General features: G+C 49.7%; 2 protein-coding genes across 5 annotated transcripts in view; one reads left to right on the top strand and one right to left on the bottom strand.

Moving 5' to 3' along the window:
- LOC142566742 (uncharacterized) overlaps nt 1–12,906 on the top strand; it is a 653,003-nt gene that overhangs the window by 161,051 nt on the left and 479,046 nt on the right. The window lies entirely within an intron of this gene.
- On the bottom strand, nt 5,895–7,949 carry LOC142566788 (uncharacterized). Its single transcript, XM_075677675.1, has one exon. The coding sequence runs from the start codon at nt 7,947–7,949 to the stop codon at nt 5,895–5,897; it is 2,055 nt and encodes a 684-aa protein (XP_075533790.1).

The raw sequence follows: 12,906 nt of genomic DNA, 5'->3' as shown, positions 1-12,906 counted from the left end.
CTCGCGGAGCTAAGGACGGTCAAAAGGGTGAATTTGGCTCCAAGTTTGAGAGGCCGAAGTTCACACCCATGAGAGCAAAGGGGAACACACGTAGTGCGGAGGCGAGTGAAAGCAGTGCGACCGAACGTAAAGAGATGGAGGCAGCCGAAGCCGAACGCAGAAAGAGGTTCGAGACGAGGCAAGCGCGCGTTTGTTATACGTGCCAGAAGCCGGGTCACTTTTCGGCGCAGTGTCCGGAAACAAAAACAAAAGTTGTGTTTTTGTCATTATGCAGCACTGACGAGAACATGAAGCTTCTCGAGCCTTACATGCGAGACCTCCTCGTGAACGGGAAAGAGTGCCGAGTACTTCGCGATTCCGCAGCTACGATGGATGTAGTTCACCCCTCTTACGTAGAACCCCATATGTTCACGGGCGAGTGCGCATGGATCAAGCAAGCCGTGGAAGCTCATAGCGTGTGTCTGCCGGTAGCAAAGGTGCTTATCAAAGGACCTTTCGGAGCGCTTTAGACGGAGGCCGCAGTGTCATCTATGCTGCCTCCCCAGTACCCGTACCTATTTTCGAACAGGTCCGATCACCTCCTGCGCGAGAAGGGGCTTTTGTTTGGTGAGGCTAGCGTTCAGGCCTTAACCAGATCGAAGGTTCGGGAGCTCGCTGCAAAGGCGGTAGTTGCAGGGCCGACGTTATCAAACAATGAAAAAGGGTCAGAGGCGCAGCAAGCCGATATTCAGAGCACGCCCGAACTGAATAAAATTGAGCCTGTAGCGTTGAAGGCGCCAGATACGGGAGAGGAAATGCCCGACACGGGAAAGTTAGAAGAGCTATCTACAGATTTGCTCATCGCGCCTACGTCAGACGGACTTAATAGGTTGCTAAAAGTCAGCCGGTCGGCTTTGATAGCCGAGCAAAAGAAGGATGGCAGCCTAGAAAACATACGCTGCATTGTCAAGGAAGGTATCGCCAAGAAAAATGCTCGTTTTGTGGAAAGAGGTGGAGTCCTGTACCGGAAGTATCTAGACCGCAGAGGAGTGGAGTTCGATCAGCTGATCGTTCCTCAATGCTATCGTCAGGATCTGTTGCGCTTGTCGCATGGGGGTTCGTGGTCCGGACACCTAGGAGTTAAGAAAACTAAGGACCGTCTCTTGCAAGAGTACTATTGGCCAGGGTGTTTTCGGGACGCAGACCATTTCGTGAGGACATGTGACACCTGTCAGCGGGTGGGCAAACCAGGGGACAAATCGAGGGCGCCGTTGAGATTGGTACCTATCATTACGGAGCCTTTTAGACGGCTGGTTATTGATACAGTGGGACCTCTTCCGGTAACAGCCACGGGGTACAGACACATTTTGACTGTGATCTGCCCAGCGACAAAGTTCCCTGAAGCAGTGCCGCTTAAAGAACTCAGCTCAGTTGAGATAGTCAATGCACTACTGTCCATATTTGCGCGAGTTGGTTTTCCTGCGGAAATCCAATCAGATCAGGGCACAGTGTTTACTAGCGCTTTGACGACAACTTTTCTCGAAAGGTGTGGGGTAAAGCTGTTACACAGCTCAGTGTACCACCCATAGTCGAATTCCGTTGAGAAGCTCCACTCCGTCATGAAGCGCGTGTTGAGAGCATTGTGTTTTGAACATCAAACTGACTGGGAGCTGTGTCTGCCTGGGGTGATGTTTGCATTACGGACCGCGCCGCTTGCGGCTACGGGGTTTTCGCCAGCTGAACTGGTGTACGGTCGCTCGCTGCGATCTCCGCTTCGCATGCTTCGAGAATCGTGGGAAGGCAGGGGCGACGACCCAGTCGTGGTGGAGTTCGTGCTTAAGCTCCTCGAACGCTTAAGAAGGGCACAGGAGTTGTCAGGTGAAGCAATGGCAAAGGCCCAGCAGAGGGCCAAGGTTTATTATGATCGGACAGCCAGGGCCCGTCGTTTTGAGGTGGGCGATGAGGTCATGATATTGCGCACATCGCTAAACAACAAACTAGACGTGCAGTGGGAAGGCCCAGCACGAATTGTTCAGAAACTGTCGGACGTTAACTACGTGGTGAGTCTGCCAGGAAAGCGGAAAGCACAGCAAGTTTACCACTGTAATCTGCTCAAACCTTATAGACAAAGGGAAGCAGTAGTGTGCATGATGGTAAACGTTCCTGAAGAGCTTCCGGTCGAGCTTCCGGGACTAGGCTCAGTGACGAACAGGGAAGACACCGGTCAAGTCATTAGTGACTTAGTCAGTGGATCACCGCTGTCGCCTGAGCAGAAAACCGAACTACACCAGCTCTTACAAGAGTTTCAAGGTCTGTTCTCTGAGAGGCCTGGTAGGACTTCTGTACTTACTCATGATATAGAACTTACCTCCCCAGAACCAGTACGATCCAAGGCGTATCGGGTGTCACCCCGCCAGAGCGATATTATGGAGGCTGAGGTAAAGAAAATGCTACAGCTCGGTGTTATTGAAGCAGGTGAGAGTGATTATACCTCCCCTTTGATTTTAGTTGAGGTACCGGGCAAGGAACCTCGTCCTTGCGTCGACTACCGCAGGCTTAATTCCATCACTAAGGATCAAATTTATCCGATCCCTAACATCGAGGAGCGCCTTGAGAAAGTTAGTAGCGCTCAGTTTATTTCCACCCTAGATCTTGTCAGGGGTTATTGGCAGGTTCCACTTACAGAAGAGGCTAGTAGGTATGCGGCGTTCATTTCACCAATGGGAACATTCCGTCCTAAAGTGTTGAGTTTTGGTTTGAAGAACGCGCCATACTGTTTTTCAAGCCTCATGGATAAAGTGTTGCGGGGACAGCAAGAATTCGCTTTACCGTATCTAGACGACGTAGCGATATTCTCCGCATCCTGGTCTGAGCATATGGCACACTTGCGGGCAGTATTAACCCGCCTGCGCGAAGCGGGCTTGACAGTCAAGGCTCCCAAGTGCCAGTTAGCACAGGCCGAGGTTGTCTACCTCGGTCACGTGATTGGTCGAGGTCGTCGCCGCCCCTCTGAAATAAAGGTGGCCGCTGTGCGAGACTTCCCGAAACCGCGCACGAAGACCGATATTCGGTCGTTCTTAGGTGTCGCCGGCTACTATCAGAGGTACATCCCCAGGTACTCTGATATCGCGGCTCCCCTGACGGATGCTCTAAGAAAAACAGAGCCCCAAACAGTCGTCTGGGACGAGACAAAGGAAAGAGCTTTTAGCGCCCTAAAGAGTGCCCTAACAAGCCAGCCTGTGCTACTATCGCCAGACTATACAAAAGGGTTCGTTGTTCAGTGCGATGCTAGTGAGCGAGGCATGGGCGTTGTACTGTGCCAACGGGAAAATGGAGAAGTAGAACACCCCGTCCTGTATGCTAGTCGTAAGCTGACCAGTCGTGAGCAGGCGTACAGCGCCACCGAGAAAGAGTGTGCGTGTCTCGTGTGGGCCGTTCAGAAATTGTCATGCTATCTAGCCGGCTCGAGGTTTATCATTGAGACGGATCACTGCCCTCTCCAATGGCTGCAGACCATCTCTTCCAAAAATGGCCGCCTCCTGCGCTGGAGCCTCGCTTTGCAACAATATTCCTTTGAGGTGCGTTACAAAAAGGGGAGTCTCAACGTTAACGCCGATGGCTTAAGTCGAAGCCCCTAACGTAGGAATCAGCCTCAAAATTGTTTGTTACTGATGTTTTTCTTCCTGAGGCAGGATTTTTAACATATTGCTTTTGTTTAGTGTTTCAAAGTGATGATATGCTTTCTAGTGCAATTTTCCAATTTGTGGACGCGTTCTGAGTGCTGCTAGACTACTGTAAGGAACTAGGCAGTGGTATAAAAGGTGAAAGAGCCTGGCAGGGCTTAGTGAGGGTTGTGCCGTGCTTGCTGACTGAGCGGTTGAGTTTCAGCGTAGTTCTAACGCTTGCCGGGAACGAGAACAAAAATGTGAACTCTCCCGAAGTCACTTTGCAGTGTCCTGTGCGAACCTGAACGAGAGAACGAGGCCTTCTCTGTGCGCTGCGCTCAAGAAACGTCGAGGGACGCTCGACTTCGGTTATGAGCATCATCGAGCGACATCCCTCCGGACAGCGGATGCAGTCCCCTGACCATCGGGATCTCCTTCTCCCGGCGGGGCGGTCTGTTACGTTTCGCCTACGACGCGCGGTTTAGCCGGCGCGGCTTCGTTCAAAGCGGCAGACATTTTGGCCCGTTCGGCGCCGCCGCTACGCCTCCCTGCCAAGCGCGTCCAGGCATGTTCCAATGCCACGTGTCTTCATGTGCGTGTGTGAGTGTATGTGCATATTGGTGCCCACGCTTGTCGAAGCGCGGCAGCCGGGGAGAGGAGCTCCCAACAACTGTGAAGCAAGGGGGTCCGAGCGGCGCCGACACGACGGCTGCTCCTCCTTCTCTTCCCATTGTGCCCACGCTTGTCGAAGCGCGGCAGCCGGGGAGAGGAGCTCCAAACAACTGTGAAGCAAGGGGGGTCCGAGTGGCGCCGACACGACGCTGCGCCAACTTATCCCATTGTGCCCCAGCGGCACCGTCACGTGCTCGTCTATAGAGGGGTTCCTTCTTGCCCTCAACTGCGAGAGTATAAAAGCAGCTGCCCCCGGACGCCATAGGAGGGCTCCGATTTCTTCTGTTGAGTAACGTGCTCTCCCGTCTCTCTACTTCGGTCAACCTGACCGCCAACTCTTTGCGATGTTAGAATAAACAAGTTGTTTTGTTGTTACCAGTCGACTCATGCTTTGCCGGGACCTTCGGATGCTTCCAGTTGTACCCCAGGCCGCCAGGCCAACGCTACCCTTGGGGCTTGCGACCCAGGTGCAACAACGGGCGTCAGCGCCGAGTTCCCAACAACTCGCGCCAGCGGTGCGATTACAACAGCTCTGAAACGTAATCTTAGTCGTGATAGTGATGGGCGCAAGGAATCCAAATGGGTCAAATATGCGAGCCGTCGCTTGTAGAAGGAATCTTTTTGTGTCCTGACGCTGTTTTAGAAAGTCAATCAGGGAACTCATTTCAAACGTGAATTCATCGGTAGTCGGTCTCCACTCAACGCCAAGGATCTTAGTTACGATATGTGCTGAAATTCCGTGTTCGTCTCCTGACTCTTCTGACCATTATGCTGCAAGGTTTGGGTCATTGGACTTCCATTTTCTCTAATTCATGCCTGCCATCTGAAGAATATGTTGCGCCTCTTTGCATATGCGCATAGCGTCCTCTAGAGTATCGGCACCTGTGACCAAGTCATCCACATACACGTCGTTGTTTAGCACGCTTGTTGTCTCCGGAAAAGTATCCTTTGTGTACTCTAGATGGTGCTTTAGTGTCGCGGCGAGAAGGAACGGACTGGATGTTGCGCCGAACGGGACCCTCGTCATCCGGTACTCTACTCTCTGATTGGAGGGAGCGCTCGTCCCTGTTTTGGAGTACTTTCATACCAGAGGAAACGAAGGGCGTCCCGGTCATCCTTTTTAAGCTCAATCTGCAAGAATGCCTTCTCGATGTCGGACATGTTCGCCACATTGTGTACTCGAAATCGAGTTAAAATATCCGACAGATTTGGGTTCAGATTAGGTCCGGCGAACAGGACGTCATTTAGAGACAGTTTTCCCGGCGCTTTAGTTGACGCATCGAAGACGACCCTTAATCTTGTGGTCTGACTGCATGGACGGGCCACGCCGCGGTGAGGCATGCAATAAACGGGCCCTCTTGGGGACTCACCCAGTCCGATAACCTCTTCTGCGTGTCCAGCAAGCACGTAGTTCCGAACCGCCTGGTCGTAATCGCGCATAAGGTCATTGTTGCCCATCAATTTTGTCGTCAACGACCTGAGCCTACTGAAAGCCGTGGCTTTGTTGTCTGCCAAATCGCCAGCATTCTCTTTCCAGGGAAGAGATGCTTGATATCGGCAGTTGTTCCTGGAGACGTTCTACCGAAATTCCCGCAAAACTTGGTTGTCTTCCACGTCGGCCTCTCCTTCGTCGATAATGCCAATGTGCTCGAGCTGCCAAAACGATTTAAGTTGAGCAGCAGTGTCGTCTTGGTCTTCCTTGCCGATGACAGCCACGCGCAACACTCCCACAGTGGACACGTACGTTGCTGTTGATTCTGTGGTGTGTGTTGCCCCCTGCAGGGTCCAGCCAAAAATGGTCTCCACGGCTACGAGACCGCTGTCCAGTCGCCTGACACCACCGGTTGTGACCTCCCAGTAGTAATCGGATCCCAGCAGCAGCCCTATCTCTGCTCCATCTTGCGTACTGTCGGCGAGTTCGAGGCCTTGCTCTTCGAGGTAGTTGACGGTGGAAGCTTCAGGTGCTGGCACGATGTCGCAGCAGATTTGTGGGATCTCAAGCGCTTCAACGCGGATCTTTTTTCCGCTGTGTCGACTGCACAGCCATAACTCCACTCGGCGGCACTTCATTCCTGAAGACGGCTTGTCGTTTCCAAATGTCATTATTTTCAGGATCTCCTCTCCCATCACACGCAGTTGCATCTTCTGTGAAACCTCTTTCTTGACAAAGGTACGCTGACTTCCGCCGTCAATCATCAGCCTGACCATCGCTCGCTTCTCCCCACCCTGACCCCACGCTTGAGCCGTCTGCAGAAGGACACGGGTTCTCTTTTTGGTGCCTTCGACTAGCAGCGAAGACTGTACGATTGTCTCAGTGAGTACAGTCTTCTCTTCCGACTTTCCTGTTGCTGGTGGTCGATTCAGCTTACACAGGGCTGCAACGTGCCGGCCGGAACATCTCTTACATTTAAGCCATCTTGCGGTGCGGCATTCGTATGCTCGATGACCTGCCTTGGCGCACCTAAAGCAGAGTCTTTCCCGCTGCACAATTGTCCTCTTCTGATCCGCAGTCAAATCAACTTCACATTCGGCGGTTAAGTGGCAGCTCGCTTCGCAAAATTTGCACTGTGTTTCAGCTTCCATGACGGCACTTAAAACCGACGCGGACGCCTTCTTTTCAGGAATATCCTTGCGGATCGGGCGACTCAGCCTTTCGGTGCTCAGCTGTTGACGTGTCCCACATTCGGCCCTCTCTCGACTTTCTACTTCGGTCTTGAGGAAACTGAGGAAATTCTGAAGGTCATCTCCTGGCATGACTGCAGATGTTGTCTTTTGTCTGCAGTAACCGTGGCAAAGCTCATTCGGGATGTTCTTCCGTAGGACTGTCAATAAAAGTACTCCATAAGTGTTCGATGCCACACCTAATGCCTCGAGGCTCCGAACCCCCGTCTGGATCTCATCATAAAGGGTCCGCAGCCTCTCGGTGTCGAGGATGTTATGGACAGGTCGGATGTTGAGCAACCTCGACATGTGTTCTTCAATGATAATGTCGTCCTTTCCGAATCTTTCGACCAATGTCTTCACTGCAATTTCATAATTTCGGTCACTGAGTGGTAGTCCGTCGATAGCGGCTGCTGCTTTGCCGGTGAGATAGCTCGTCAAGTACTGAAACTTGTCAATTGGATGTAAAGCTGGATTCTTGTGGATGGTAGGCTCGAACTGATTCCAGAATCTGTGCCATGAGCGCAGGTTTCCGTCGAATTTGGCGATCTCTAGCTTCGGAAGTCTTGTCGTTGTCGACGGTAGCTGAAGAGTCGTCGTAACTGCATGCTGGACGGAACCTGACTGTGCGACGTGGTCAGAGTTATTTCCTGTTTCTGATGGTGTAATTGACCTCGTTTCGCTCGCGGCTCCACCTCTCAGTGCCCTTTTTATGCTTGTTTTCAAGGTGCAAATTCTCAAGCTGTACGCAGCGCACTCTGTTAATACGCTGTCGAGCTCCTGTAGGTCCACTTTCTTTTCTATAGCGTCGTTGACTGCTTTAAGCTCTTCAGGTTGCTCAAGAAGGATGTCCAAATGTTCTTCAAGCTCACCGGTTGATGCTTCTGTCGCTTGAAGTAAGGTGCTGGCCGCTGCGATGGTAGTGTCGATGGCTTGTCGCAGGGCCGCTTGCTTCCTTTGTAGTCGCTCCATGATGCAGGCGAAGTTACTCCAGATGTAGCACTCCCGGGTTTCGGCACCAGAAAATGTGGAATAATTAAAGGGCTACGACCAACGCTCTGTGGAGGTCACTTCGCGAATGCGACTACAAAACTGCTGCGTGAGACTCTTTCGGGCGGCGGCGTATACAGCGGCCGCGCAAGCAGGAGCCTCGAAGGAACGATTCTCACTCGTCAGGGTTCGCTTCAAGACTGAACGTTTATTTTACAAAAGACATCGCAGTGACTAGAAAGGGAAGAGAAAAGAAAATACAAAATACGAGTTGTCGGTTGGCCGCACCGACGCCTTCGTCCTTCTCGGAAGCGCCGGCCATTCGCGCCCAGCGGGCGGTCCGCCGAAAACACGGGGCACGGATCAGGTTGCGGGTCGAGGCGCCGGTCGGGACACCAGCCCAGCGGGGTGCCCCCTCGTCCGTTCGCCGGCTCCCTCTTGGTGCGTCGCCGGGCCCCCAACCACGGTTGCACGAAACGCGCGACGGTCGCTACCAATTCTCAACAGCGCTCACCTTCATACTTCGCTGTATTCGTTCGCTCGGTTACAAAGGATAACGCCGACGCTCGCCGTAGGAACAGGCGCCTAGGAGCTGCGCTCTGAAAGGCATATTTTAAATGTAACCGTAAAAGATACTTTTCTATATCATTCGGTATTTTTGACAAAAAGGCAAGTTTTTGTAGAAGGCGCGAAAAGGAAGGAAACTTGACCAACCCACTATGGGTTCCTGCCCTAAGTATATGTCCAGTGATAAAGTGCCCGAGCGCGGTATGCAAGAAAGAAACTAAACGCAACAGCGAAAAAAAAAAGTGCCCTCTCACCGGGGCAGGCATTGCGTTTTGCACGCTGTCACTGTAATCCCGGCGAGGTCGTCGATCCCTAACCTTGAGTGGAGCACACCGCTTGGCGGAACGTGGTTGCGTGCCCGATCTCGGTTTCGTCGAGTGGTGCGCGCGGCTATTGCGGGCCCGTTTCGGGAGGACTCTGTGGGGGGCGATCGCCGAGTGCGGAAGTGAACGCATGCACGCATGTAGCGGGAGAAAGTCGCGCCGCGCACCGTTCCCAGGACGAATGAATTTGCGTGCCGGAACGCCGTTGACGCCCGCGTTGCGCCTTCATCGGTTCTATACGCGTCTCCGAAGAGACTGGCACTGGAATGGCGAGCTCGGTTTGAAGGGGCTACCGCAATCAAAATGGAGGAGCGCGCGCTCACTTGAAGGGACTTGAATGCGTGCTTGCTTAGCTCAACGGTGCACTGCATGCCTAGATGCTTGGGCATCTGCGAAGTCGCACGCTGCGCGGTTCTAGCGGCGGTGTCCAGTGCTTGCTCGCAGCCCCACAAGACGAATAATGTTGCAGACGAAAGGAAAGCACGCGGCTATTGCGGATTCGCTCGCAACGTGACGGCATCATTTGAGAAACCGAAGAATATGCAACCTTGTATGGAGGCAGCTGTAGTTGCAGCAAGCCAGAGCGATTTGTGGATAGGGCAAAGTGGTTCTCGAACGATCGTACTTGGATGCTGGTGTACGCTGAATTTCTTACTTGGACATTTATCCTATAGACGAAGTGTCCAATAGCGTGTAGATATGTGGAAACAAGAACCAGAACACTTGAGCAATTTCTCAAGGTCTATAAAATCATATTTACGTCACCCGCTGTGGTTGCTTAGTAGATTATTTTTTATTTTATTTTTACTTAAAGAATAATGTCAATCCCCCGTGCGGATTATTACAGGGGTGCGCAACATGTCACAACTCATCAATGAACGGTACTAAAACATTCTATAGAAAAAGAAGACATAATGATTGGGCGACTATACAACAATAGGAGTAGTACATTCATACATAATAATACACACAACTTAGCCAATGTACATCAACCAGCAGGAAAACTCGAAAAAATTAGAGAGTAGAAAGCATCATTCAGATACAAAATGCAAAAGAGCAAAAAGTGTACGCCAGTACTTTCCTATCACAAACTGAAGCGGGATAGGTTACATGGTGAAGACAATTTAATTACTTATATTGATAACTCATTTTAGGCTAATACAGCGTGCTCAATTAATTCCATAATTTTTTGTAGACTTGGCTGCTGTGCAGCAACTGCATTCAGTGTGTTCCATTCACGAATTGAGCGTGGGAAGAAAGAATAGCGAAAAGTATGATTAATAAATGGATATTTTACAAGTTCACATGCATGCCTTCTTCTAGTCGGTTTAGTATCACGAAATTTCAAGTAAGAGTGAGGGTTTATACGGAATGATCTATGTAATAGTTGGTATATAAACTTGAGCCGAAAACGCTTTGCGCGACTTTCAAAGGTAGCTAGACCAGCACCCCGTAACACAGCAGTAGGCGTGTCAGGCGTCCATCTGTGTTAAAGATAAAACGCACCGCTTTCCGCTGCACCCTTTCCAAAATTGAGATATCGTTCGCAGTGTGAGAGAACCACATAGTATTGGCATATTCTAAGACTGGGCGGACAAAAGTGACGTATGCAAGAAGCTTTGTTTCATGTGTAGAATATGACAAGGCCCGTTTAATGACGAATAGTTTGTTTAATGCTTTATTTGACACTTGACACACGTGCTCTGTCCAGCTGAGATCAGACGATATTATGAGACCTAGGTATTTATAATGGTTTACATTTCGAAGTAGCACATCGTTAAAATGGTATGGAAAATCAAGCTTAGACGCTTTATTTGTAATGGACATGAATACGGTCTTGCCAATATTTATTGTCATGTGCCAATCTGCACACCACTGAGCTATTTTATTTAAGGCATAATTTAATTTCACCTGGTCATGGCGGTGTCGCACTTCATTATAGAGCATGCAGTCATCAGCAAAGAGCCTGAGTTTCACGTCAGCATAGTTAGTTATGCCATTTATAAAGATTAGGAACAAAACGAGAACTAATACCTGGGGACTGCCTGATAGCATTGGAGCAAGGTAGGAAGAGCCGTACTGTACAAATTGGTAGCGGTCAGTTCAGTAATTATTATTCCCTTGGTAAATTGGGCCATCACCTAATATGCAATTAAGTTTAAGGAGTAGTTCAGTGTGCGAGACGCGGTCGAAAGCCTTCGAAAAATCGAGAAAAATTACGTCAGTTTTAATGCGCTCATTTATGCCGAGGGCCAGGTCATGCAGTTTTTCGGCAAGCTGTGTAACAGTGGATAATCCTTATGTAAAGCCATGCTGAGTCTTGCGGAGGATATTGTTCGGCTCAGTAAAACTTATTAAGAAATTTACTAAAATATGTTCGATAATTTTGCTACAAGTGCAAATGATAGAAATAGGCCGGTAATTAGAAGGAGACGCTGCATTAGCTAATCTGATTACGGGAGTAATTTTAACAATTTTCCACTCAGCAGGAAGGCAACCGTCCTTCAAAGATTTGGAATATATGAGATAAAGACATTTGCTGACGGGCTCCGCGTACCGTTTCAAAAATCTGTTGGGAAAGCGTCTAGAACGCTGCTTTTCTTTTCATTGATGCCTAATAGGAGTGAAAGGATACGTGCCTCCGATGCCTAGCAATCGATAATACTGATTGTAAAAGGAAGGATTCATTTTCGCAATACCACTGTCAGTTGTCAAAACCGAACGAAAATAGCAGTTAAAATCATGAACCTGGTCTAGCGCATCTGGTGAAGCTGGATTAGTCAGCCTTGCATTCATATACTGCCAGAATTTGTGAAGCGCTTTCTTAACAGACTCATGCAATGCAGAGTCAGAGAACTTCTCTTTAGCATTACGCACTTGTTCCTTAAGTAGTCTAGTAATGGGATTTACTTCAGAAGGGTAGCCTCAAACATTCCGTTGCTTCCTAGTTTTCCGTGCCCTCTTGATTTTACGGTTAGTATGAGTTATTTCACGCGTGATCAACGGATTGCGTTTCTAAGTTGATTTGTACACAGTTGGGGAAAAATTTCGCATACAATCATCGGTACAAAAAACATGAAATTCACGGTACTCTGCGCAAGGTACGCCACTATAGCATCATCATTGGCTTTGTTAAAGGCGGGTATTTGCTTTAATTCGCCGCGTAATGAAGGTGGGTTAGTGAATTGCAATGGACATAAGACCATTTTGTGGTCGGATAATCTATCAAGTATGTCCACTCACGACTCATTTACAGGAAGACTGTTACTGACATAGACAAGGTCTAAGATTGAGGATGACGTTCCCTGTACACGAGTTGGGACGGAAACAAGCTCCTCAAGGTTAAAGCAAGGTTTGGGTACCGCGCCATTGTCTTCGTGGTTCTTTTGGTCCGTTGTCCTTGTATGCGCTTTAAGTGATGTTTGAAACAATGGAATACCAACTACAGCGGTTGTCTTCGTTGTTCTTTTGGTCCCTTGTTCTTGTATGCGCTGTAAGCGATGTTTGAAATCAAGATCAAAGACAAGTATAATGTCCAGTAGGATGCTTTGAGCTTTTGTTTCATGGGCAAGGGAACACCACTAGCGTGGCGCGCTGCTGAGCTGAAGGTCATGGGTTCGATTTGATGGGCTGAAAATGCAAAAAGAGAGAAAGAAAAAAAAACGCTCGTGTACTTAGACTTCAACTCACATTAAAGCACCTAAGGGGATCAAAACTAATTCGCAGTTGCCCACTTCTGGGTACTTCATAATCAGATCGTGGTTTCGGTGCAGTAAAACCATGGCATTTATTTAAATTTTAACCTACGGCAACAGAACACTTTTAGCAGCGGACAGGTGCGCTATCTTCTCAAGGATTGCTTCGTAGCAATGCGCACAACGTCGCCCTAGCTTTCTGCAGTATTGCCTGCTATGGCCTCCGAAATACACGCACAGAAGCCCGCACTCTTATCGCGTGGGCCCTTCTTACATTGCTAACAGTGCGTGGGCGTCACCGCAAACCCTACACTTTCAAAATCTTTACACTCTTAATGGTGTTTCCTTGTCGGA

The sequence above is a fragment of the Dermacentor variabilis genome, unplaced genomic scaffold (genome assembly GCF_050947875.1).
Source record: "Dermacentor variabilis isolate Ectoservices unplaced genomic scaffold, ASM5094787v1 scaffold_13, whole genome shotgun sequence".
Lineage (NCBI taxonomy): Eukaryota > Metazoa > Arthropoda > Arachnida > Ixodida > Ixodidae > Dermacentor > Dermacentor variabilis.
This window is presented reverse-complemented; position numbering and strand designations above follow the sequence as displayed.